General features: G+C 40.2%; 1 protein-coding gene across 5 annotated transcripts in view; it reads right to left on the reverse strand.

Annotated features, from left to right (window-relative positions):
* LOC111144430 (sorbin and SH3 domain containing 2) overlaps positions 1-25841 on the reverse strand; it is a 90311-nt gene that overhangs the window by 13222 nt on the left and 51248 nt on the right. For 3 of the 5 annotated variants that reach the window (XM_022498733.1, XM_022498732.1, XM_022498731.1), the window contains 6 exons: positions 25270-25454; positions 18349-18437; positions 17162-17208; positions 12943-13057; positions 12730-12858; positions 10437-10640 (listed from right to left, as the gene is read on the reverse strand). In XM_022498733.1, coding sequence (XP_022354441.1) covers positions 10437-10640; positions 12730-12858; positions 12943-13057; positions 17162-17208; positions 18349-18437; positions 25270-25454 — 769 coding nt within the window. Of the gene's footprint in view, positions 1-10436; positions 10641-12729; positions 12859-12942; positions 13058-17161; positions 17209-18348; positions 18438-21368; positions 22950-25269; positions 25455-25841 lie in introns of all 5 variants that reach the window. The other 2 variants (XM_022498730.1, XM_022498728.1) reach the window with 1 other exon arrangement.

Here is a 25841-nt window from a genome sequence, read left to right on the forward strand (position 1 = left end):
GACGGGTGGCCAGCGTGCCCGGCCCCAGGGGGGGGTGTTCTGACCCTACCCTGTGGGAACTGCTGAGCCCTCTGACAGGCGAGCCGCAGGATCTCCTAGACATCACTGGGCTACGTGGAGGCTTACCCAAGACAAATATCTCGCTTTTTAAGTCAGCCTGGAAAATCCATAAGAAGTTAATTAGTTCTTGTCCTCATTCTACGGCCTTCAGGAGGAGCTTTCCTGTTTTGCTTTTTCATGCTCACGCAGCATGCCAAACTCTTAAATGGTTGCAGAGCGGGGAGGGTTTACCAGTTAGCCTGCAGACAGCTCTCCCGGCTGCCCACAGTTTTCACACCACAGGTGGCAAGTGCTGCTTTCAGAAGGAACTCAACAGGCAGAGCAGAGAGAGACTTACGGAGAAAAGCTGGTATCAAGAAGATGTTTGAGTGCAATGTTGATGGCTAAGAACACATACAAGAATGTTTAACAATGGGGTTCAAGACAGCCTCAGATCTGACCTATTTCCTTTGTGCTTATTCGACCAGATGCAAGGTAAGATAGAGGGAAATATCTCTTAATACCCACCGAGTTTCATAAAAAGTCTCAATCATTGGTCAGGGGCACATTTTCTAACAAAACACATCAGGAGAAAACATGGCTTTTCTGGAAAAAATGGTAAAATATCATGAAATACTGAATATTGTCCTGACTCCATCTTGTGACTATCTTGGCATTCTTTCAAAGGAAGATTTTTAATATGACAGTGAACCAACTAACCTTTCTTGTGTGAGTATGCTTTATTTTCTTTCCAGGAGTAGACAAGATCTACTACTTGTCCAAACTGTTAGGCAAATATTTGATATGCTTACGGGAATTTCAGTAGGACTAAAAGACTTTTTTTAAAGAAAAGTGTGTGGTTTTGTTAACTCTCACTGAGGAATGTTTTTTATAATAGTAATAATTGACCTCACATCTGCAGTCTCTAGATAAGAAATGCATTAAGTATTTTTCCTTAGGGGTTATGGCAGAGAATGCTTGATGTTCTCCAGTATTCATTCTCTTCTTTGTCCATCCTCTGTAACAGAATCCTAACAGGGACTTGGACATTCTGAATAAAGTCTATTTCTCAACCTTTCTTGTATCAAGATGTGCTCATGTGATAAGTTCTGACAGATGGGATATATGCAGTAGGAAGGGACTGCTGGAGCTGGTGCAGCCACTTTGGGCCATGCGGTGGAAACTTCTCATTGAGAAAGATGATGTGCTAAAATAAAATGGCATTTCCTGATGACTGTGGAGTCACCTACCAGCCCTAGATGCCCTACCTTCATGCATAAAAGAAATATACTTGTACGTTGTTTAAGCTATAATTATTTTCTGGTGTGGAAGCTGCCCCAATCTCAGCTAATACAGGGATTCTATGAACATTAAGGCTCATAGAGAAAAAAACATTTAGCTGTTGGCTTGATGTAGATAAACAACCAGAAAGATCATAGGACATATTAGGAAGAATTAGTGCTTAATTCCATGTTGGAACTGTGCTCGAGGGGATTAATTTCTGGTGGGATGGTTTTAGAGTGAGCAGTCTTCCTTAGGGGCCCTTCTTGGAAGACACCCAAAGAAGAGTATCTCTGTCTTTTCATAAAGAGCTTACACTGCAATTTGAGTCCACACGCCATAAGTCTCTTAGCTGGAAGGGGAAGTTCAGCTTAAAAAGGAGTAGAGAATTATGATAATTTTTAGTATGAAAAAACCACTATTTACAAAAAGGATGCTCAAAAGACTAGAGAAAATATTGAATTCTGATTTATATATCGCTCATCATTTATATGTACATTTCAGTCTTCTGTCATCTATAAAGTGTTGGTGAATTTTACTTTTATGAAGGATTTTAGATTGTATGTGAAAGACTTACATTGTCTCAGAAAATAATAGACTAAAACTGCATTAAGTTAGCATGCACTAAGTAAAACAATGGTGAGTAGGGGTTGATAAAAGTATTTTAATGATTTCATGCATACTCTACCATACCTACTAAAACATTATTAAAATTTGATTTTGTCTTTGCTTTTAGTGCAGGGTTACTTTGTAAGGAGCGTAACTTGTAACGTTCTTGACATGGAAGAAACAGGCAGCCTTCTTAGAAGACTCAGGCCAGCCCAGTTTATCAGTGTCAGACGTGGGGTTAAACTATAATGATGGCCTGAACGTTGCTGCTGATTCAGTTTGCTTCTATATTTACAAGCACAGATAACTTCAGTCAACTTATATTCTTCCCATGAATGGAAAAAATAGATTTATAAGGTTTTCAAAAAGCTCAGTGACGGATTTATAATGCTCATTTGCTCTCGAGTAATATAAAATAGAGGAAAAAATGCTCCATTTTTCTGGAGTTAGTTATTTGATGTAGTTATGAAAGTGTCCTAGGAAAACATGATTGTTGTGAATACCTCCATTCTGATAGCATTCTGCAAACTGAAACCTAATGTGTGTATGAGATTGAGCGTGGTTCTTGCAGGAGAATAAACCTGTGTAAATACTGATTTTGTCCTTGAGACTACAATGGCGAGATCGTCATCTCTCTAAGTTAGAGTTGTTCATGGGGTGCCTGGGTCGCTCAGTTGGTTAAACGTCTGTGTTCAGCTCAGGTCATGATCCCAAGGTCCTGGGATCGAGCCTCCAGTCAGGCTCCCTGCTCAGGGGAGGAGCCTGCTTCTCCCTCTCCCTCTGCCTGCTGCTTTGCCTTCCTGTTCTCTCTCTCTGTCTCTCAAATAAATAAGCAAAATCTTCAAAAAAGAATAATAAGTTAGAGAGGTCCAATTTTAAACTTACTGTGTCATGTATTAACAAAGCTTAAGGGCTAAAGAACAAGTAGGGGAAAGGCAAGGAAGAAATACTTTGGCCTTAAAATGAAAACCACAGAAAGAGTGGGGGAAAGGCAAATTCTTAGTCTTAGATATTATCTGAAGTATTATTATTATTATTAAAATTTCTTAATTATTTCACACCAGCCAAAATGAAACCATGAAGGGTAGAGAGCAGCTAGTCTTTAAACTATTTCACTTTTTCAAAAAATTCCTTTCATAGGTAAGATGAATTCACATTACTGGACTATTGGGGTGGATGGAGGCGGTGATGGGAGTTTGGAAAACTGTGCAAGATGGCATTTCTCCGGAGTTGGGTGTTGGTGCTTCCTAGCAGAGAAACTCGACTCTACCACAACCTTTGTGTTTTCACTTAACTGCAGAGGCTCCCATTTCAATTTCCAAAGACTGGAGGTGAGGATGGGTTATTATCTGCCGTTTATCACCTTTTGTCTAAAGGAAGAGATTTCAAGATCATTCTGATTGTAGAACCAGAACTCTCCTGTGATGAGTTCATTCATGCTGTGGTTAGATCCCTTTCCAGGGCCAGCCACTAATTTTGTTGGACATCTTTTTTCACAGTATCCTTACAGGGAGTTAAAAACCCAGCAGGGCTGCCAGCCTGCACTACTCAGAGTTGGGTGATTTGTGAACTGTTAACAGGAAAGTGTCATTCCCGCAATCCTCATTAACCTACTTCCATTTTGTGGAAGAAAAATGTCTTGGCACTCAAGACAGTGCCAAAGATCTTCCTACCCTCGGGCTCTGCTGAACCCACTGATGGGCAGGACACGTGGGAGGCAATGAGCCCGCTGAGAAGGGACAGAGGATGACAAGCACAGAGTCGATGTCTTTGAATGGGATGCTTCTCCCCTACCCACCCAAAAAAATCTAGTGATTACTTTTTATTCTTATATATACATTTTTGTTTGTTTTACTCCTCAACCTGGGTATAGCCGCTGTGTAAGTGTGTCTTTTAAAGGTTTGGACAGAGGCCATGCCAATGATGTTAAAAGTTAGCAACCGATATTTCCATGGCGTTTTAGAACTTGTAAGATGGCACAAATCTAAATACAGCTAATGAACAAAATTCATTTAAAGACATGCAAAAAACCACACTCAGGATGCAGTTACCTTTAGTTTTGGTGAATTTATCTCCTGTTGGTAAGGGTATTTGGGGAGGAGGGGAGGGGAGTAGGGCTGGGGAGTCTGAGAAAATGTGGAGTTCAGGTCAGAGACAGAGGTGGAGGGAGAATGAACAGGAAGGGAGGGAAGGAGACAGCTGGGAAAAGGTGTAGACTTTCCATCTCCCGGAGAAAGTGAAGGCAGCTTAAAGATTGAGGAAAGACAAGATGTGATTACGGCTTGTATCCAGAACAAGGTTACCTGGTCTCTGGAGATTATCCCCCAACCTTGAATAATGTTAACGTTACCAAATGCCCTGGCAACTGACATTTATGACAAGTTCTTGCTTGAAAAGCACTAACTTTTTCTATAGAATTTGATTCAGAATTCCCAGTGGGTGGCATCATTTTTCTGAGGTGGGTAGCTGGAGACAGGAACCCCCAGATTCTACAACTTTCTATTTACAGGATGGCTCCTTCTAAACATGAAGGAGAAACAATGAAAAGCGATGACTCTTTGTAACTTGCTGGTAAAGTAGATCGTGATTTCTAGAGAGTTTGCTGCAAAGCTAGGGGAGTGGGAGCGATGACGTGTGCCTGTGGGACGTGTGCCTGTGGGTGCCTGATGGGAACCACTGTGAAACCTCCCCCTGCCTGCCCGCAACAGGCTCCTGGGAACAAAGCCACCTATCTAATTGCCTCATACTATTGATTACGTTGGAGGGAAAATGAGTTATTTAAATAACTGACCTAGAAACATGTTTGACTTCCTGTAGTGAATGATCTCTTGTATTCAGTAGTGTGTTTATTTTATACAAGTGCAGGTGGGACTGGGTTCTCTGTTCAGGTGAACTTTTCTCTTCTGGGTGAGGAACTTAGCCAAGCCTCAGGGTTCCATGGGTGTCGAGGGTCCTCGTGGGTGCTGATCTTTATTTAAGCTCAAGAACACCCTGTAGTATAGGTCACTTGCACCTCTATATGTGTTCCTGGTAAGGTCTTCATAGAAAACTATGGGATTTTTGGAAAATTATTTTCATTTTCTAAGATGTTTAAATAAAGGATCCATGGGGGGAAGTGACTTGCACAGTAACATGATATAAAATATTCTTTTTGTTTCATAATTTCAGTCTTTGCCAGTAATCAAATTTTCTTTTTAATTTACCGGTGATATATTTGCGAGATCAAGTTTTGCTTTTGTTTTTGTTGTAAGAGAAAAATTTACAGGCTAAAGATTTAAGGTGTTTTCCTTCTCTACTAATTAAAATCATTGCCCAAGAGTCTTTGTTTGTAAGATGGAAATGCATCAGTAGTCTTATGTAGCCACCAACTTGAAGAAATTATTTCTTCAGGGAGTTAAAAGGGCACAGGAGTACTTTTTTGTTTCCTCCTTCTCTCTTTCTCTCCTTTTTTTGCAAATTGCCTTTGGAATTGGACTCATCTCCGTGTATCAATGTCCTCATCTCTAAAGTGGGGTTACTAATATAACCACCTCTTTGAGTTATGAAAAGTAAAGATGAAGAGTTCTTAGAACAGTGTTTGAGAGTAAGAGCTCAACTCTGTAGCTATCACGGTTAGTAACAAAAATCAGGAAGACTATACATTATAGACTGTTTAAATATGAATTTGTAGTCACAAATAAATACTGGAATTATATCATATATTTATGTCATCTTACTAAAATCTGGTGTGTTTCCATCCATTCCTCCACCCCCCAGCTTAGGCAGTGCTTGTGTTTCTTAAGAGGATGCCTTGTAGGGCAGTGCTAAAATTGATGTTTATTAATGTGATTAACTGTACTATCTAAATATAGTAAGACTGGTTAGTTCTTCAGTAATTAGGCAAGATTAAAATACCTCATTACTGGTCTTCGCTGCATTGCTGTCTTCCTTAGGGGTCCTAGGATCTGTGGGGGTGGCTACAGGATATTTTAAGCAGGCGGGTTTCCTCTCCTCTTCCTCCTCTTCAATGTGCAGGCTTGGTGTGGCCTCTGGGCCATCATGGGCACACCACAGGGCCCCTGGTTCCTGAGATTCTGGCCCTCTTTGGATGCCTGACATAAACCCCTCACAGATATCCTCATCTTCCTCTCCAATGACAGGGAGACATTGGGGCAAGGGACCCAAATTCGTGTGTGCAGAGGCCACAAACTTATCACCTAGAACTTTAGGTACTTTCTCAGGGCCTCCAAAGCCCTTTCCCATTTTTGTCAGATAGGCAAACTTGTTCTGAGTTGTCTTTCTGGAATCCTGCAGTGGTTTGGCCTCATAAGGCTGGAGTGCAGCCAAGGTCACCTCTGAGCCGGGGAAAGGTAGCAGAGAGGAAGCTGGCTTGGCAGGTCCAGAAGCTGGAGGCAGCGGGAGGAGTACTGAGGGCTCCTCCTTGATTTCAAGGATCTCCTCTAGGATACTTGGTTTGCCTTGGTCAGCTGATAAGGTGAAAGCACCAAGCTTCTCTAATTCATCCAAGAAGCTGTCCAGAAAAGGAGGTGGCGTTGGGGTCAAAGGATTTGCCGGTGGACACGTGGCTGTCAGGGACAGCCACCCAGGGGCTGTTTTATCTGAGCCAGGTGAAGCTTTGTGCATGGGAGCAGGGGCTGGTTCCCTGGAAGCCAACTTAGAAATGAGCAGGGATTATGGCGTTAAAAAGAAACCAAGAAAGTAATAATAATAATAATACATCAAAACACAGAGACAGAGAAATGCAGGAAAGGTATGGTCATACATATAAAAATATTTTATGTGACAGTTTCGACTCAAAGATGTTTTGCTGACTTTAAATGAAATCATTAGCATGTTAACTAGAAGGTTATCTGAACTCGGAAACTCTCCTAGTATTTGGTAAGAGATCTTAGGTGTCAGGATAAGATAAGCTATTGTAGAGATCACAAGGTCAGACCGTGAAACCGCAAGTGATTTTATTTAATAGATTAGCTCTTTTAAACTAGGGTTCAGATACTGACTTAGTGTTTCTCTGAAATAATGTCACTGTAAAATGAAAGGTTTCAATAATGTTACTGTTAAATGAAGTTTTCAATAATGTTACTGTTAAATGAAGGTTTCAATAATGTTACTGTTAAATGAAGTTTTCAATAATGAAACCTTTTCTTATCCCTTGAATTTGTTTAGTGTTCTTTCTTCCCGAAATGGTGCCAAAACTTTGGAACTTCCATAATTTTCTCACTTATGTTTGCAAGGTAATTATACATATGGTATAAGATATTTTTACATCATTACGCATGAACACATTCCAAATGAATAAATTCTGAAAAATAGTTTTCAAGAACAGAAACTCATCATCAGAACACAACTTGACTTATGGTAACTTCTACTTTAAAGTTTAAAAAATCCAAAGTAAAAGTTTACATAGAAAAGGGACATATGATTTTAATGGGAGTTAACTTCTGCTAGGACTCCCATTCCTTTATGTAAACCTGTGGAATATAATTTATGAAACTTAATCTCCTGAGGCAAAAATATACTACTGTGTATCTTAATATTATCACTAGATTTCGGACATATTGAACAAAACAGAATCTTAGTGGAAATTCCTGAAAAATAGTTCTAGAAGCTCCGCCTAGGAATATTCTAAGACATTTATCTATTGTTGCTGAACTAGAAAGAATGCTAGACATGGATGGCATTTTACTTTCATTCTCTCTAGGTAGACGGTTTGGGTTTGGAAAGAAAAAAATCTTCAAGGAAGATTTTGGAGATGCATTAGTTTCTAGTTGGTTGTTTAGGATGAGACTTGACTCATGTACTCAGCACTCTTGGTCCTAGGGCCACGTAATTTTGACTTCTGTGTGTTATAAGAGGAATGGGGCATTAATAGAATTTATCTAGCTATTTTTTTTAAAGGAAATATGATTTCCTGTCAGCAGGGGGTGGGATAAATGAGGCAAAGAGTCACAAAGCTCATGTGAGTGTTCTACCGGAAGATTTGGGACTAAAGGCTGCTGAGTACCTGATAGAAAGTGATACTACACTGTGGTCTGTTAGTAGATAGACAGCCACTCCTAGCAAGTCCTGTCTGTGTTCAATTTTTAATAAGACAGAAATTACCTAAGTCTCCTTTGATAGCTTAGAGGAGTTCTCTTACTAGCCAGTGTTCTATTTTATGCTCTTTGTTATATAATGCCATAAAAGAATTTGAAAATCTGTGAAATATGTAAAAATTCAGGATTATGACTTTTCACTTTCCCTTTTTTCTCATGCTCAGGAATATTATGTGGATGAGGAAGAAAGACGTTTAAATCCCACTCTTGTCAGGACTGCCACTATCACAGTCACTGCCTGCTCCTTTTATCGGACTGTGGTGGGCAATACGTATGCTAACAGGTTCAAAGTGCTTAGCTTGACAATGGATTTGATTCTGCCAACAGTGAAACCAAGTATCTGAGTTGCCTATATAACATAAATATACCTATAATACGAAAATCAAGAAATTATCTTTTCTCCTTAGAGTTGGACTCCACTACACTCAACACAGAAATAGTGTCAACATTTGAATCTCCCCTCACATAAAGATAGTATGTTGAGAAATGTGATTTGAGTGTGTCAAAGAGTGATTGAAGAGTCAATGAGTTCCTTCTCTATTTGCAAATATCAGTTAGAAACTAGGATATATAATACTATAGTTCCTTTTCTGAAAATGATTCAGTTCAACACTCCTGAGAAGTTTCCTTCATTAAGCCAGTGATATCATAGCATAGATTACCAGATGGGATGAAACCATTAAGTATTTTTTTTTTCAAATTATAGACATGAGCTTTTCAACATGTTTTCTTCCCAGCAGTTGAGAATAAACACTAATTAGTTATTAGTGAAATCTCTCTATTTATAAAATGTAAAATCTGGTGTTCTAAGAAAAAAAACCTAGGAAACTGAAAATACATTTAAATCATTCACAATCAAGATTAAAATGCTGCGATCTATAATATTACATTGCCAGTATTAGTTAGGACATTATGGAAGAATTTCTTACATGTTAAATAAGGCTTTGTAGATGCATGCTTATTCTTTCTTATAAAATTTTCTTTGAAGGTATGGCCTCTTTGAAATTTAGCTGGTAGTTCTTTTGAGATGACTGAAGGGTAATTAAGACAGATATATGGATGAAGATTCTGATCTTTTCTTTTTATCAGTAGGAACTGTGAAGCAAGGACGTTGGATCTCTAGAACTAACCTCTGGTAGTGAAATACACATACTGAAGGAGCTTCTGAAAAACTTTATAATTAGACAAAATCAGAGAGTACCAAACTGTTCTATTACCCAATGATATTATCCAGTGATAAAGGATTGAGAGCAATTACCCAGCAGCTGAAACCTAGTCTTCAAAGAGGAGTAGAATAAATAAAATGCCCTTTTAAAAGAGAATGCTTCTCTTGAGAGGGTAAACTCTTCGATCATTTACATATGTAAAATCCTTCTAGGCTCCTTGTCAAGGAGTACTTTGGGTCACCTGGGATGCTTTTTTGTACTGGGACGTGATGACTTCACACTTGAATAATGTTTGATACCCTGATGTTATTTTGTTAGCTCTAAATGGTTTATTTTCTATGTCCCAGTCAAATTGGTTAATAAATTGTGCAAAATAAAATGTTCAAAATGCTGGGAAGTGGAACAGTTCCTTGGTAATTTTAAGTTTTACACTTGAAAGTTAATGAGAAGGAGAAAGAAATCCCTAAATACCATCCATGAGAAGAATACAACATATTATAATTCCATAGAAAATGAAGGAAAAATTCACACTGTGAGTAAGAAAAGTAGGAAAATAGCCTTTTCTAATTAACCAGTTCAGGAAGCAAAGTCCCTTTTTGAGAAAGATATTGAGAAAGATAATGATCTTCAGCTAATAGCTCAAGAGAGACAGTAGTTCTGACACAAAATCACCCTAAACTTAATAACCAATGACATGTTCATTCCAACTAATAAGCAAACCGACTTACAAACCTTAATTAAATTTTTTTCCTCTCTCTTTTTCTGTATTAAAAAAAAACCAAGACTTTTATAGAATTTTGTCAACTTAATTACCATGCCTTGAGACCATTTTGAGATCTATCTATCTACATATACTTATATATATGACTTATTCCTATTCAAATCTATGTAAAAGATGCACCTATAAAAATAAAATCAAGCTTCAGAAAAATTTTCAAAAAGCAGATACATGTGCATGTACACATGTATATATCGTATGAGATAATTGTGATACTAACGTTTTCTCCTTCAGTATTTTAATTCGAAAAATAAAATTATAAAAATCCAGCATTAAACCTTTGTGCTAGCGCCCCTCAGTAGAAGAAACTATATTGACTTGACATGGCACGCACTCTTAGAAATATAACATATACATTTTGTGCTTTGCAATAGATTTGATGTTCTAGTCTAATGCCAAACGTCACATATTGACAATCTTACTTCGGGCTCCCAAGTATTATACCAATATGCTAGAATGTCTTCTTACCTTATTGGAACTTAAGCTGTGGATTCTATCACTAGAGTAGCTGTGGGGGATTGGAGGGTCGGGGTAATCGTCAGCACCTGCGGTTGGATTCTTCTTGATAACTTCTACATAGGAAACAGGGAAGATGCCTTGTCTGCTGGTTCCTGGAATTTTACCTTCATACCAGTTTTGATCAACTCTTTTAAGAAGAATAACTCTATCTCCCTGTAATGAATATTAGGAAAATGGGTTATAAATAGAGACGTGATAACAACAACAAAAAAGTGTAATTATCATGGTTGTCTGATAAACAGTAGTTTTCCATTTGGGAAAAGTCTGATACCCCTAGTTGTTGTTGTTGTTTGTTTGTTTTTGTAAGGAGAACACAAATAAACTGAGTTCACTCCTAATCACAGATCATCTACATACAGGCAATTTCATCATTTGTTCATGACATGAGAATCTTCCCTAGGGATGCCTAGTTAATGGGAATGGGCTTACACATGTTCTTACACTGGTACCATGTGGAAGGACCCGAATCCGTTTCCTTAAGACTAGTTTAACTAGTTTAAAACTAGTTTAACTAGTTTAAGAATCCGTTTCCTAGCAGACTAGTTTAACAGGGAAAATCTCACTGACAGTAACGTTATCCTATCACTGACGGATTCAAGGGAATGTCCTTCTTCTGCAGGAAGTGCAGCTCAGCGCGCTCTGCTAGTGTGTCTGAAATGGACTGCGGAACTCAACCTCTGGAAGGGATGATGTTGAAGGGCACACTGTCTTTCTTCCTCGATCTACACCTGGTAAATAGCAGCAAAGAGTATGGCTAGCAGGACGGGGCAAAGATAGTCCCCTCCACAGCCAGGACTGACCTCCACCTGCTTTGCGTTAAGATGGTGTAGCAACGTTGTCCATTCTCGCTGGTTGGGGACAACGCCAAGGTGGTCATTAGACATTTTCACAGAAACCCTGGCTTTAGTAATAATAGAACTTTCTACGGTTACCATTGCTACTACTGGCAGCGATCGTGCCAATGACACAAAACTCAGCTGAAATTTCGACTTGAAACCACGTGTGGCTCTGAAATAAATAAGCAAATTGTGGTTAAATGGCAGTAACTCCGCAGCCGCGTCCAGCAGGTGGTACGGAAGTCTGGGCTGCTGATGGGGCCTAGAGGAGGACAGAGTCAAAGCTTCAGCGCAGTAGGGTGACCTCCTTCAGGGGACGCTCAAGGCGCAAGTCTTCCTAGAGCCTATCCCACACTGGCACTGGGCAGGACACACTGAAGAAAAGCAAATCTTTCCACTCTTAAAATCTGTACTGATTTTTCTCGGTCACACCCCACTGAGGCTAGGCTCCTGCTGGAGCTATAAATCGCATGGATAGAAGATTCTCTTTTACTTGGAAATAGAAGCTGGTTGGGATCGTGAGAAGCTGTGTTGCAGGCTGGATAGGGGGACAAGAATTGATTGGACCAGAGCGCAGAGGGGAGAGCAGGAGGAGGCTCTGCCAGGATAAGAACAGTGGGGCTTCTCTTCCTTGCTCCTGGCTAAGGACTGCCCTGATGGACAATGAGGTTCTAGAACCACCATGCGGGTGACTCTCCATCCAGCCTTTCCTCTGCGCAGACCTGTGCTTGCTGCCAGCACACGAACATGACGGCTAAGCTTCACAGAATGAAAATCGTTCATTTGCTCTTTCTTCACTGTGTAAAGTTGCTTCAAGTCAAGGGGCTCTTCCTGACATTCTTCAGAAGAGCTCCTAGAACTGGGTAAGTTGCTAGTGGAATTTGGGTCGGTCCTGAGGCCCAGAGGGTGCTGATCAAGGCAGGAGCACTGCGCAAATGACTTCTCCGAAAGGCTCCGGCGCGAGAAGTACCTGCATTATGTGAGGACCGTTCCTTCATGCCAAGATAAAATTAAATGTGGGAACAGTATTTTTGAAAAAAAATTTGAATAATAAAGCAGCAGGGCAACAATATTTCGAGGTGCATGAAAGTGTTCTTTTCCTTTTGATGTTTCCACAGAGAGAGGTCTGGGAGATTCAGCCCCAGGCGCCCCTCAGAGAGGAGTCGGAGCCTGCCCTGCTAAGCCCGGGAGGGAAGGTCGCTGCGAGAAGCTTTGTGTCCTGCAGGGGACCTCATCTGGAAGGACACAGGAGCCTGGGTAACGGCACCTGGGGGCGGTCTTATAGAGTCCTTTGTAGCACGTGGGGGAAGCACAAAAATGTCTAAGAAAAAGGTAACCTATTTTAGTTTTAGTTTTGAAAATAAGAGCCTTTCAAAAGGCGCTGTTGGAGAAAACAGCCGGGGTACCTTTCTCAGCGATAGCTCCACATTTGTGTCAGCGCTGAAATTATATTTGGCCAAAGCTTCTCCGATTTCTCCAGGCTGCGCTGGCGGAGGGGGTCTTGCAGGCTGTGCTTTTTCGGGAGGTATGAGTTTCTGCGACGGAAAACAGGGACTTAGTCTTGATCTGTGGTGAATCTGGAAGCAACGACCACGGAAGAGGGAAAGGAAAGGACCTACCTCGACGTAGGAGATTGGGAAAATGCCCACTCTGCCGTGGTGCTCTCCCTCATACCAATTTTGATCTATTTTCCTGAGGATGTAGACAGTATCTCCTTTCTTAAATGACAGCTCCCTGGAAGAGACAGGTTTCAGTGGGTTTTCCCCCGAAGTAGAGCAATGACTGGTGAGATCAACACTCTCTCTCGATTGGCATTTGGCTGAGAAATATACTGTCCCTATTAAATAATCTGCCGAGCCTAGGTACGTAAGGATTTTCCTTGCAAACTCTTAGAATTCACTGATCACATTACAACATCAGAAGTGATTTCAGAAGAGAACAAGTGTAAACATCACATTGGATATAAATCACGGGCATATGAGATTTAAAGGCTGGGACAGGCAACTGCTGTGTCATCAGGAGGTTATCGTGGAGGAGCAGTGAAGTTTGGTAATGGTAGATGAGGTCTGCACTGATTTCATTTTTCCTGAAGCCGGTCGGCTCGTTAGCGGGGTAACTGACGTCTCTCTTCCTGTCTCCTTTTGATGTGCTAAAGCTTACAATAAGGAAAATCAATACTGAGCTGTAGACACAAGGACCATCACCAGAAAATTGTTATTTATGGGTCCTTGAAGCTGGTTGTCAGGCATTTAAGTGGAATGTTTTGATGAGGAATGTGTTTTGCGTAAAGAGAAAGATCTTTTGTTCTTTAGTGGAGCACAGAGAGAAACATGTTTTGAGTGTAAAGACATACACAGATTGCTTGTTGCCTACTTTGTACCTTTTTTAACAAGATTTATTTATTTACTGGAGAAAGAGAGTGCACATGAGTTGGGGGGAGAGAGGCAGAGAAGCAGACTCCCCACTGAGCGCAGAGCCTGGATGTGGGGCTCAGTCCCAGCGCCCTGAGATAATCAATAGACTAAGCCACGCAGGCACCCCTAGATCTTTTTCTTTTAAAGATTTTATTTATTTGATATCTATAGAGAGAGCACAAGCAGGGGGAGTGGCAGGCAGAAGTAGAGGGAGAAGCAGGCTTCCCACTGAGCAAGAAGCCTGATGCAGGGCTGGATCCCAGGACCCGGGACCATGACCTGAGCTGAAGGCGGACGTTTAACTGACTGAGCCACACATGGTGCACCTTGTTTTTAAAAAAATAAAAATATTTTCAAGATGGTAACTATGGTTTTCCATCTGGGCTCTTTCAAAGAAGAAGCTTATTTACCTGCTTTTTCCTAAGCCGGTAAATGTGGATAATGTAATTTTAAGTTCTAAAGACATTGATTATTTTGGAGAATTCACACCTGCCTGCTCACCCTCACTGCGTCTGTTTTTTACGGCTTCGTTACCCAGGGAATTGTGTCTGTTTGTTGTTTTGTCTCCATAATTATGTTTTGTTGGAAGACACTTATTTCCCATCTTTTCCCAAGAGCCCCACTTTCCTAGACATCGGCCTTCCCACTCTTGGATCTTCTGCATTGTTTCATTCAGAACGTGGAGTTGGGTTGTTTATTGATGCCGAATAGATAAAGAAGAGACAGGTAGATGTCAGATGTAGAATATTTCTTATTGATTAAAAGAATTAATTGGAAAAAAGATGTTGCATATTAAAAGAATGATTGAGCAATTAGAAGTGCTAAAATATTCACACTAAAAGTGCAGGGGCACCTGGGTGGCTCAGTGGGTTAAAGCCTCTGCCTTTGGCTCGGGTCATGATCCCAGGATCATGTTTACAGTCCAACAACTTTCTTAGCACCAGGTGTGTTTTGTGTCTGGAAAGGAGACTAGGAAGCTTAGCTTTTTGTTTTTAAATGTCCATTAGAGAAAACTTTTTCTTTTCAATGTGAAAAGAAATCAGATCTATTTTTAAAGGTTTGTGTTTAAAATTTTGAAGGCTTCTAGATAAAGGACAGAAATCTCACTTAACAGTTTTCAAAACTGTGTCTCTCATCTCAGACCTAGATTTTCTGAGCCCCATTATGGTAAAGGTTGATTCCTCCCTCCCCTAAACCTTCTGAATCGAGGCCATTGACAACCTTTGGAAATGACATTTTATCTCTTTTTCCTATTTTACAATTGAGAGATTACATTGGGTGAGTTACTGAGCTGCGTTTTTGTAAATTAAACATTTTGCATTAGGGAAAGGAAAAATAGCTTTTAAAACCTATTTATTTAAAACAGATACATCTATCGGTCTCTTGTTTATGTTAGGCACGAAAAGCACTCACATCTAGCTATTAATTAACAGCATTTCCAGGACATTCAGTGCTTCTGGGGGTGCGAGCCTTTTAAAGCTGCACAAGTCATCCATAACCTCAATTTCTGTGTCAAATAGGGCGACTACACTGGGGACTGACTGCTCTTTACATTTCCTGAGAACGGAACCAGAGGAATATGGTTAAGCAGCCATCAGACCAGCTTACTCATGGTATGTGGGAAACGTTTTTTGTTTCTGTTTTTGTTTTTTACAAAAAATATGGGTTGGCTTCCATGGGTGGTTATTGGATCGACTGCTCTGAAGGCTTATGCAATTCGATTTTGCAGGTGTCGAAAGATTTTCGTGAAAGGTGGGGGGTGGCATAGACAACCATTCAGAAAGGCTGTGCGCCATTTGCCAGCCTTGAACCTTTGCTAACTCAGAGCTTCTGCAATGAGGGCAGGGCCTTGGAGGACGGCAGAAGGCTTGGCACTTGGAGCAAACAAAATCCAGGGACACAGTGAACACCCCAAACACTTCCCTCAGCACTATACATCATCTTTCTCCCAAAGCCTGTTTTTTATTAAGCCTTCTTAAAAAACTGAGGGCCCTGGGTGGATACCTTTCCTGTGTTATGTGCCCTGTCATTCCTCAGGGTTTCATACATTCTGATTTCTTGTCACAAGGAAGAAATGAAATTTACATGTTCTAAGTCATTATTTTGTAAAATTGGCATGTATCATACAAATCGTCACACTGTATCCAAAGAGCATGGTCATAGCTACTAGAGCGTAGTACAAACAAAGCAGATGTTACTTATGTCATCAAAAAAAAAAAAAAAAAAAGAAAAGAAAAAGGGTAGGTAAGCTTTTCTTCAGGATTTTTTTAAACACTAGTTTTAAGCCATCTTAATTTCTAGATAGCATTTTCCTATTTAGTTCATTCACCATCTCAGCAGTATTACCCACGTCTGAGTGATTTTATTTTTTGTATGTCTTATAGCAGAGACAGTTTCTAGAACTATTAATTGATTAATATAATATTAATATACATTTTTATGAATAAAATATTTTATTATTATAAATATTCTGTCTGAACAACACAAGATAATTTAATGCCAATATTCAACTGTTTCAATATCTTGAATTCTAATGGAGATCAGAGTTTCTGAAATCAGGTCTGTACACATGGGCCACGACAAATCTGGAAGGTTCCCTCCTATTTAAGCCTCTTTATGTGCTTAGTACTAACACATGACCATCTGATTAACAAGTTCCCAAGTACAAAAGGCCAAAAAAAAAAAAAAAAAATACTGCCCCACAGGAGTATGAAAACACCAACATCAAAAGACCAGAGGTGAGGGGCGCCTGGGTGGCTCAGTGGGTTAAAGCCTCTGCTTTCGGCTCAGGTCGTGATCCCAGGGTCCTGGGATTGAGCCCTGCGTCGGGCTCTCTGCTCTGCGGGGAGCCTGCTTCCTCCTCTCTCTGCCTACTTGTGATCTCTGTCTGTCAAATAAATAAATAAAAATCTTAAAAAAAAAAAAAAAGACCAGAGGTGAAAATTTTGCTCAGAATCTCAATGTTAAAGTGTTAAGACATGGAGGTTTGACTATGGGAATCTTTGTTCACTGTTCTACTCTTCTACCCTGCAAACTATCCTGGATATGGTTGGATAAATAAATGTTATCAAATTCTCTCAGGTAGTGTTTACTCACCAACATTTTACTTTTATTTCATTCTTGACACTAAAATTCTAGAAACAAAGATTCTTAATATCACTTTTGTTTTCCTATCCTTTTGAACTCATGGTGCTCTAACATGTTGAATGTCATTTAAAACTCAATGTTTGTCAATTAAACTTCAGATGAAAATAAAATCAACCCCATCCCAGTTAATTGTGAAGGAAACACTAATTACAGCCAACTGCTCAATTGGGACTTAGACCTTATTTGTGATACATCTCACTGCAATATTTACCTCTTAGATATTACTGAAGTATTTAAGCCACCCTAAGTTGTATAATGCAACACTTATCTTACTTACTTAGATGTCTGAGCTTTAAAATCATAAACAGCTTTTGCAGGCAATTTCTGAAAGGGAAGGTAAACAATTAGCACTCACAATTTGGATTTTTTTTTCAAGAAAGTAATTTCATGTGAATCAAAGGGAAATTAAATCACAAAGAATGATGAAACATATGTAAATCCTTTATGCAATTTATCAATCAACCAATTAGTCCTTCATTTAGGTATTTAAGTGATAACAGGAACATAGTAGATGACTTTTTCATCATAACCACTGAATATCATATTTCATCTTAGAAACTAAGGAAGATAAATAGGGCTCTGCCAAGGGTTCTGTCCCAGGGATGAATCTGGCTTTTCCCGGGATAATGCCGAGGGTTAGTTGCTCTAGGTTCTACGTATCGACATAACTCCTTCAGAATCATAATGAAAAGACTGGGAAGAGTTACGAAGGAGACCATCAATCCCTTTTACTAAACAATTATCAACATAGTAGCAAAGAAATCTTAGCCCAGTTATCACTGGGAAGCTAGTTAGTGACCCAAAGCACAGACTGGATCATCTTGAGCACATGGTAAACCAGCCTTTTGGTCATGACAAGGCGTGATACACACTCTCCTTCAATCACCCTATTCCCCACAGCTAGCCACTCCAGATCTTCCTTCTCCACTTCCCAGTAATCCCTCCTCCCCACTCTCTTTCCTCATGATTCTGTGAACTTCAGGCAACCTGGAACATTCTTGACTTCTCTGGGGTCCCACAGGCTCTAGACTATAGGAGACACAGCCTAGTGATTCTCCTGGATTGACTGCTGGTCTGAGACTTGCTTTCAGCTGCCATCAAACAGCTCCAAGAGAGCACGCACCAGAGCTCCGGCCCTGAGCCAGGGCCACGGACAAAGAGCTAGGCCATTCCTAGGAGCCTCGATTTTTCAGAGATGTTCTCCAATAAAAGCAGGCCAGCAAAAATCGTTATGTCCAATTTGTATGGCTTTGCAACACAGATGACCTAGGGCTCTCCCCTACATCAGTGGGGACATTTGTACAGGGAAATCTTCCTCTGTGGGGCAACCCAGCTCGAGACTCTCGCAGAGCTCCGTTGTTCATGCATGGGTGTCAGTTCAAGACTCAGAGAAGCCTCGCGGCTGACAAGTGCTTTGCCAAATACGCTGCAGAAAAAAGACTCAAGTAGCACTAAACACACCACCTCTTTTTCCGGAGTTCCTCTTCTTTCCCGAGGTGCGCTTCTCCCCAGGTCAGTCATGGTGGATGCATAACTTCTAGGGGACTCGTGGTCTGTGGGAGAGGACGGGGCCGGAGTGAGTATCCACTTAATTAAAAGCTGACCCTTTTTGCCATTTCCCTGGTGGCAACTATTTTCTCCTTCAGATTTCGAGAGACACCACAATGGAAGACATGGGTATAAAACTCATAGGTCATTACAAAGTTGCGAAAAAAGACACAAAACCAGCACATTTCAAAAGGGACAAATATCCGAGGTGGCAGAAGTGTTCTAATCACACATATAATTGTTACATTGTTGATGTATTTATGCTGCAGCACTCGTTGTAGACAATTCATAGTCCTGGGGATTTCCCATCTCAAAGACTTAATACTTTCTTTTCCTTTTGCTCTATGGGACCGATAGAAGATGGACAATTTGAAAATAGCAACAGTTTACAAAAACTAAAACATTTTGTGGAACAATTTAAGAATGCAGTAATGAAAAAGAAAAAATAAAAAAAGAAAGTACAGTGATGGCAGAACTATGGATGTGTCCCTTCCCCCCGCCCTTCTTGCTGCACCCCTCATTAAATCTAAGGTGTTAAATCGAAGATGTCATTTAAAGGGTTAAAAACTTTGTATCTTCTGCCATCCCTTTTGCTCAAGTACCTTATCAGAAAGTATTTTTTATTCCAAGAAACAAAGGGATAAAAATTCTCTAAACAGACAGTATCATGTTGGTTGCCAAACTGCTTATGAAATACTGAATTGTTTCTGTTCACCTTAAAACAAAGTATAAATAGTTATATTACAAAATTGTGATTACAAGTATCTCTTAATGGTCTCATACTTTACACATTGATATGTGGAAATGTAACTAGAGGCTAAAAGTACCCCAGTAATCTCTGTTAAAGAATTCTACCAGTATACCTGGGTCAAAATTAGTAAATTCTTTCTTTTGGCCTTTAATAAATTTAGTTATATTGGTTAACAAGAAGCATTAAAAGTAAAATAAATACAGCCATAAAGGAATTTAAAATGCCAATTCATAAAAGGAAAGCATTGTTTAAAGATTTTGACAGCTTTGACTATAAGGAAGAATTGTCTGCTTAAAAGCAGGTGGGATATCAGTTATGCGACAACATAAGGATAAAGGTCTAACTCTTTATTAGTTGTGAATTCCAAAGTCTTTAGGTTTAATAAGGTAGCATGGCCACAAATATTTCAGGTAAAACTTAATCAGTTATTTTCAAGAGTGAGAGAGGATTACGTGCCATTTATTTTCCGTTTTAAATCATATACTTTTACGATCATAGGGCTCTCATACCGATCATTAAATTGTAAATTACTTTTGCTCATCCTTGGAATATAAACTATTTTTCAACTGGGCTAAACAAAGTTGGAAAGTAAATATTTTATTTCATTAAATGCTTCTCGAAGCTCCCTCAAATCATGTTTCAATAATGTACTCTACCTGTGCATAAAATTTAGAAGGGATGATTATTATTCATCTACCTAACTGAATAACTGGAATTGTCCAATATTGGGAAAAGGTAGCTAATTAATTAAAAACTTAAACTATGACATCTCAATCTCAATAGGTAAAAATTTCAAACTGTAGGCATTGATTTAAAAAATTCTGGTTTATTATTTTTGAAGCATGTTGTACAGTATAAATGAAAGCAAAGATAAACACTAATAAAATAAGCAAATGTGTGCAATGGCAGTTAACATACTACATTAATATGAAATTTGATTTTTTTAACTATAGAGATTATATTCTAGACTATAAAATCTGAATTACTAGGAATTTGAATCTCTTTTCTCCTGCCTACTCCCTAAGTGACTTTGGTCAAATCTTGCTTTCCCTGGGTCTGAACTATAAGACAATGCTTATCATGACATCTATCACCTAGGTTCAGGCTGGTGTTATTTAGATGACATTTGTAAAGCACTTTGCAGTGTTCCGTGCATAGAAGACTATTGATAATCCAAATTTCAGCATGGAATATTCTTTCCAGCTTCTTAAAATTTACATAGTAAACGGATGTACTTTAGGAATTAACCAAAAGAATTGTATAAAGATTGTATGAAAAATGCCCAAACACCCCCCAAAATCTCAAAAAAGTCCTCTGCATTTGAACTGTTATTTGTCCTTGTGTTGCCACTTCAAGGGGATAATTCATCTATGACAATGGACTTGGGAGTCACTTTTTACCTACATGGTCTAATTCAAATGTCAATATAAGATTCTTTTAGCGGAAATAGAAAACAAATAAATTAAGATATGGAAAGACAGAGAAAATGAAATACACTGAGTGATGGAGATGAGATTTCTGTATATATAGCTTAAAGATGCATTCACAAAACTTCTATCCCATTATGTCCTTTAAATGAAGAAAGTCATTAAACAAATCCTATTCTTTTCTCATTGACCATCAATTACTACATGACATACTTCAATTTTGCTTCCTCAGTGTTTTGATGTAGTACCTTTACATTGCATGTAAGCAAATTATTTATTGAATATAACTTTATAAAGTTAACGTAAAAATCAAGGAAAAAGCTATTTGTTAAGTTACTGGTTTTGATTCACTTTACCACAAAAAAAGAGTTGTCAGTCTCTTAAGGATACTGATACTCAATCATGGTCTCTGTCTTGGAACCCTCTTAAATTGGTAAAATAAGTTTAATTTGGTGTTTTGATGTAAGTGGTTGCAGCCCTAACATTAAGCTACGAGATGGTTTTCCCTTTTGATTTTGAATGAGTAAATTTTTGTGAATTAGTGATCACTTTAAGCCACACATGGAGCCCGGATAGCACATGGACAAATGACGCGATCTAGTAAGACCCGTTTGCACAACAAGCATTTGCTTCAAAAAACACATAACAATGCCAGGTGGTCTCCCGGCTTAGGAATGATGAGATGTAGGAATGGAAGGTGAGAGAACTGGATGGCGGGTGTCTGAACCACAAGGAAAAAGAAAGAAAAGCTCATCCACCTTGGAGACTCCGTGCACTGTCATGGTCTTGGTGACGGTAGTTGGCGGTGGTGGTGTCCACGTCTTGGAAAGAGGCACTGTGAGGCATTCTCCCACAATCGTTCTGGTACAACGGACGATGCATAGCACCGTCTTGAGGCAGTGGGTGGAAAGGCTGGTGCATGGGGCTCCTTCTCAGAGCTCTAAGTGACGAGTTCCTTTCGGGGATATCCGGCAGAAGCTCACTGATGAGACGGTGCAGGATGCTGTTGTCTGGCAGACTTCCCCTCCTCTTTTCGGCTTTAATCTGGTCACAAATGTCTTTAAGGGCAGAGTCCAGGGCCTCAAATACAGAAGCTTTACATTTTGCCTTTTCAGTCTGTTTTTTGGGCGTCGAATTTTTTTTCCTCCGGAAAGGCACGGGACTGACCAGAAATGCAAGCTTCGAGAGCCCAGGGTCCATTTCTTGTCTTCTGGGCTCTTCGGTGTTCTCGTGTTTGGCTCTTTCGTGTTTCAGCATCGTGGTGAACCGGGTGTAGGAGGCCGGGCATCTGCCTTTGCAGGAGCTGATCAGGTGTCGGTGATGGTGATGGTGGTGATGGTGGTGATGGTGGCTGGACCCGTAGAAGCTTTCAGAGGACGTGAAAGAAAAGTGATCGAAGTCGCTCTCACTGCAGAAGGACGATCCTTCAACGTGGATGTAATCACTGTGGTCAGACACGACGCCGTCCTGGTCGCTATCGGAGAACTCCACGTGCGCTCTGGGCTGCTCGTCACTGGTGACCTCGATATGAATCGGTACCAGGGCTTGGGGCTCGTAGCTCCGCTGCATATGCGAAGCGTGTCTGCTCTGACCTTCTTCCTCCAGCAAAGACTCAATGGAAAATCGCCTCTTGGGACATAAACCATTTTGTTGAGCTTCTAGGCTGATGGGAGATAACATTTCGTCTCCTAAATTGGGCATGGACTTGGACTTTTGAATCAGCTTTTCGAATTCAGAAATGCGGGTGGGGACCATGTCCCTGGGCACCTCCTCCGTGGAGGACTGGCTCCATCCGTGCAGCAAGCCCTTGTGCTGCTGCTCCTTCTCGTACTGCATTATCCTCGACTTGACGGAGCAGATCACCTCGGACGCCATCAAATCCTTGCGGTTAATGCGATGCATTTTCCTGTACATTTTGAGGAACCCCGGGGCGTTGTGGGCTGACCTGTGCCGGAACCTTGACCTGCCGTTACTCCGACCCTCCTGGATGTAGGGGGAGGCCCACGCTATAGAGCAGCTGTCCTTGGAGTCCTCTTCACATAACAGAGAACCCATACTCTCTGACTTGGTCTTGGGGTCGGGGAAGCTATCGCAGTCATCGTTTAGGAGATCGTCACAGCTGCGGGATTTGATTTTGGGGGACACCGTTTCCTCAGTGCTGCTCCAGACCTCTGCATTCTGTCGGGCCATCTGCCAGCCGTTCTTGAAAGTAATGGCCCTCTGTGAGTCACGAGGGACGTCCAAATGCTGTCTGTAAGCATTACAGTAATCTAACTCATTGGAGGGGTTGCCGTTGAGCCCTGAGTAACTGTAAAGGGACGGACATGTATCATCCCCACCTTTTAATCCAGGGCAGCGTGGTGGAAGAGAGACATTTGGAGAAGTTAAAAGGTTCACAAAGAGGAGAGCGTGTCACTTAGCAACAGACAGCAAGCACAGCAAAGAGAAAGAAGTTAGCATGGTTTGATCTAGACACCGACTGTTAAACATGTAGCTTCAACTCTAGAGAAAAAAGCCAGATTCTAAAGCAAGGTAATACTTTCTCAATGAAGGTAGCTTTGCAGATATGAGAGTCAACAAAACACTGTATAAAAGGTAATGTAGCAAATCTACCTATTTTTATGGTGTTCACACATCTTCCGGCAAACACGGCGAACCTTGAAAGCTAATCTATAGCATGCCCGGGTCGTCATTTCAAGTTTGAACAATTAAGGCCAAAAGTGCTACCGATTTAATCAACTTAATAGGGTCAGGATTTGAGTCTCAGTTGATTCATAACGACAGAGAATAAGAGTAATTTATAAATTTGCTTTGAAGTGCCAGTCCCATAACTGTACCAAATAATTTTTCATGGGCATTAGATGCAAAAAGGGTGATATAAATTTTCAAAATTTGCAAAACCAAGATGTTGTGCACTGTTGCTGCTAATATGTTTCCAAGGGAAAAAACACAAGTGGAACATCTTTAAATAAATGAATTTACCTCTTTAATTGCTCCACTTTTAACCTCTTATGAGGCAAGGTAAGGGGATATAATATAAAACTTCCTTCAGAGGTAAACACATCTTGCTTTTTTACAGGGAGATTTTTTTTAAATAATTTGCAATTTGGTAATAGAGAGCTAAAACTGACCTCAATTTAGAAGATGTTTGGAAAGACTCTTTTGCTGTGCCGAGTTCACTAATAAACAAATGACCAAAGTACATCTAATGGGAAATTTCCTTCTCAGAAGGGAACCTCATGAAGGAAAATATCTGTATTGATTCCTGCCTTACAATCTTACCCACATTTTTCAAAAGCAGATTAGCACATTGAGTAGATATGTAATATCTGGGAAAAGAAGTTGACTTAATACTCCCTGGGATAAAAACAATTACCTAAATTAATCAGAATCCTTTTAACTTTTGGGTGCTATCCAAGTGTAATGAATCAGTGGTATTTCATGAATTATTTATTTTCTTAAGGCATTCATTTGCAAAAATGAGTAGAATCTGATCCAAGCATCTCAGTGAATTTGATGAAAGGTGTCATGAGAGGGGCTCACTCCTTCTGAACGTTCCAGATAATATGCACAGTTTTACTGGGAAGATGGCTAGTGCCTCCCACCCACCCAGAGTCCAGTTGTCCAGACCTGCCTGTCTTCTGCCCATAGACCAGCTACTGCTTAGCTTTAATCACCACATGGCACACTTTAAGCGCTTACGTTTGGTAAGGGTAGCTGAGTCTGTGCTGTATTATGGAAACCTCTGTTAGAGCTCAAGTTCGTCACACACTTCAAATTCCTTTGGTATTTTGTTTCAAGCCTAGGAGACTGGGGGAGATTGTGGGACCCCAAATGTGGTATGGCCTCAGATACTTGTAGACGTCAGTTCAAGCCTCAGTCTCCATCTTGGGAATGTTCTGGTTAGCCCAGCAATAATGCACTGAACGGTCTTTCAGAGACCTGGAGGAGAGACTTGCCCTCTCTCAACACAGCTCATCTAATTTACAGAGAGGAGACAGGCCATATGGAAAAATGACTTGGTGTTATCTCAACTTTTCTAAGTATGGCTTGAAACCAGTTAGGTCTTACTGGTGGAATGTTCTGAATCAAACACAATGTTCCATGTGGAACACAGATATTCTACTGTCTATATAAATGTTCACCAAAATATAGAACAGATTACTAAAGAAACAATTTTAATTGGTCAGACACATTTTTATCTAGAACTAAATAAAAAAAAAACACACCCAAATCAAAGTGTTTTAGGCAACAACGTTCTTGGTTGCTACTTCTAATTCCTAGTCTAGAAATGTGATTAACTTTGCTGGCTGTAGTAATACTAGAACATTTTTGACAGTATGCAAATATTTATAAATGTAATCTTTTAATAGCCCGACAGTAAGTTAGATCCTTCGAATTTGTTCAAGAAAAACCCACAAGTGGATTATTTGGAAGAAGAAAGCGTCTTTAGGCTAGATGGAGCCATCAAATGGCCCGCCAACTTGACCTAGTCTGTGTAAAAAAGATAAATTACTGTTTTGAAACCAAATTGTATTCAAGATGCTGTATTTAAATGTTAACTCTTTCTGAATGGTTATCTTGGACCAGCCCTCACACGGTACCCTCGATTAAAGTTAAGCTAGTAAATTGCTTACATGTCAATCTATGGTCGCTCACCTTTTGCTCTTGAGGGGGAAGGAGGAGAAGAACTGATGAAAGACTTTGTCACGGGGCCGCCTGGTCCCGGGAGGTCCGCTCGCCCCGGGCTGGTCCTGCTCGCACTTGGATCCAAGCCCCTGGGCTGCCCCACCACAGGCTCGCTCTTCCTCCTTTTCCTAAAGTCACTGGCCATGCTCGCAGAACTAAAAGAAGGAATTGGCTTGGTTTAGGCTGGTGTTGGAGGAGGTTCCCCTGTGACTCAGAAGGACTGATGGGAAGCGTTAGCGACAGAACGTCTCTTCCCTCACTTCCCCCCAAACAGCAGTTTTAAGAATGCATTCCTTGCTACTAAACACTATTTCTTTATAATCCTCTCTATAAAAAAATTCATAGGCTGTCTTTTTTTTTTTTTTTTAGAGAAGTGTTAAGTTTACAGAAAAATCGATTGGAAAGTACAGAGAGTTCTCCTAAGCTCCCTTTCCTCGTGCACACATATTCTCCCATCGTGACATTGTCTGCTCCTGTGATGTGTTTGTGACAGCTGATGAACCATCTTGACTCATTGTTACTAAATGTAATTAAAGTCCGTA

The sequence above is a fragment of the Enhydra lutris genome, unplaced genomic scaffold (assembly GCF_002288905.1).
Source record: "Enhydra lutris kenyoni isolate GAN:26980312 unplaced genomic scaffold, ASM228890v2 scaffoldscaffold11, whole genome shotgun sequence".
Taxonomy (NCBI): domain Eukaryota; kingdom Metazoa; phylum Chordata; class Mammalia; order Carnivora; family Mustelidae; genus Enhydra; species Enhydra lutris.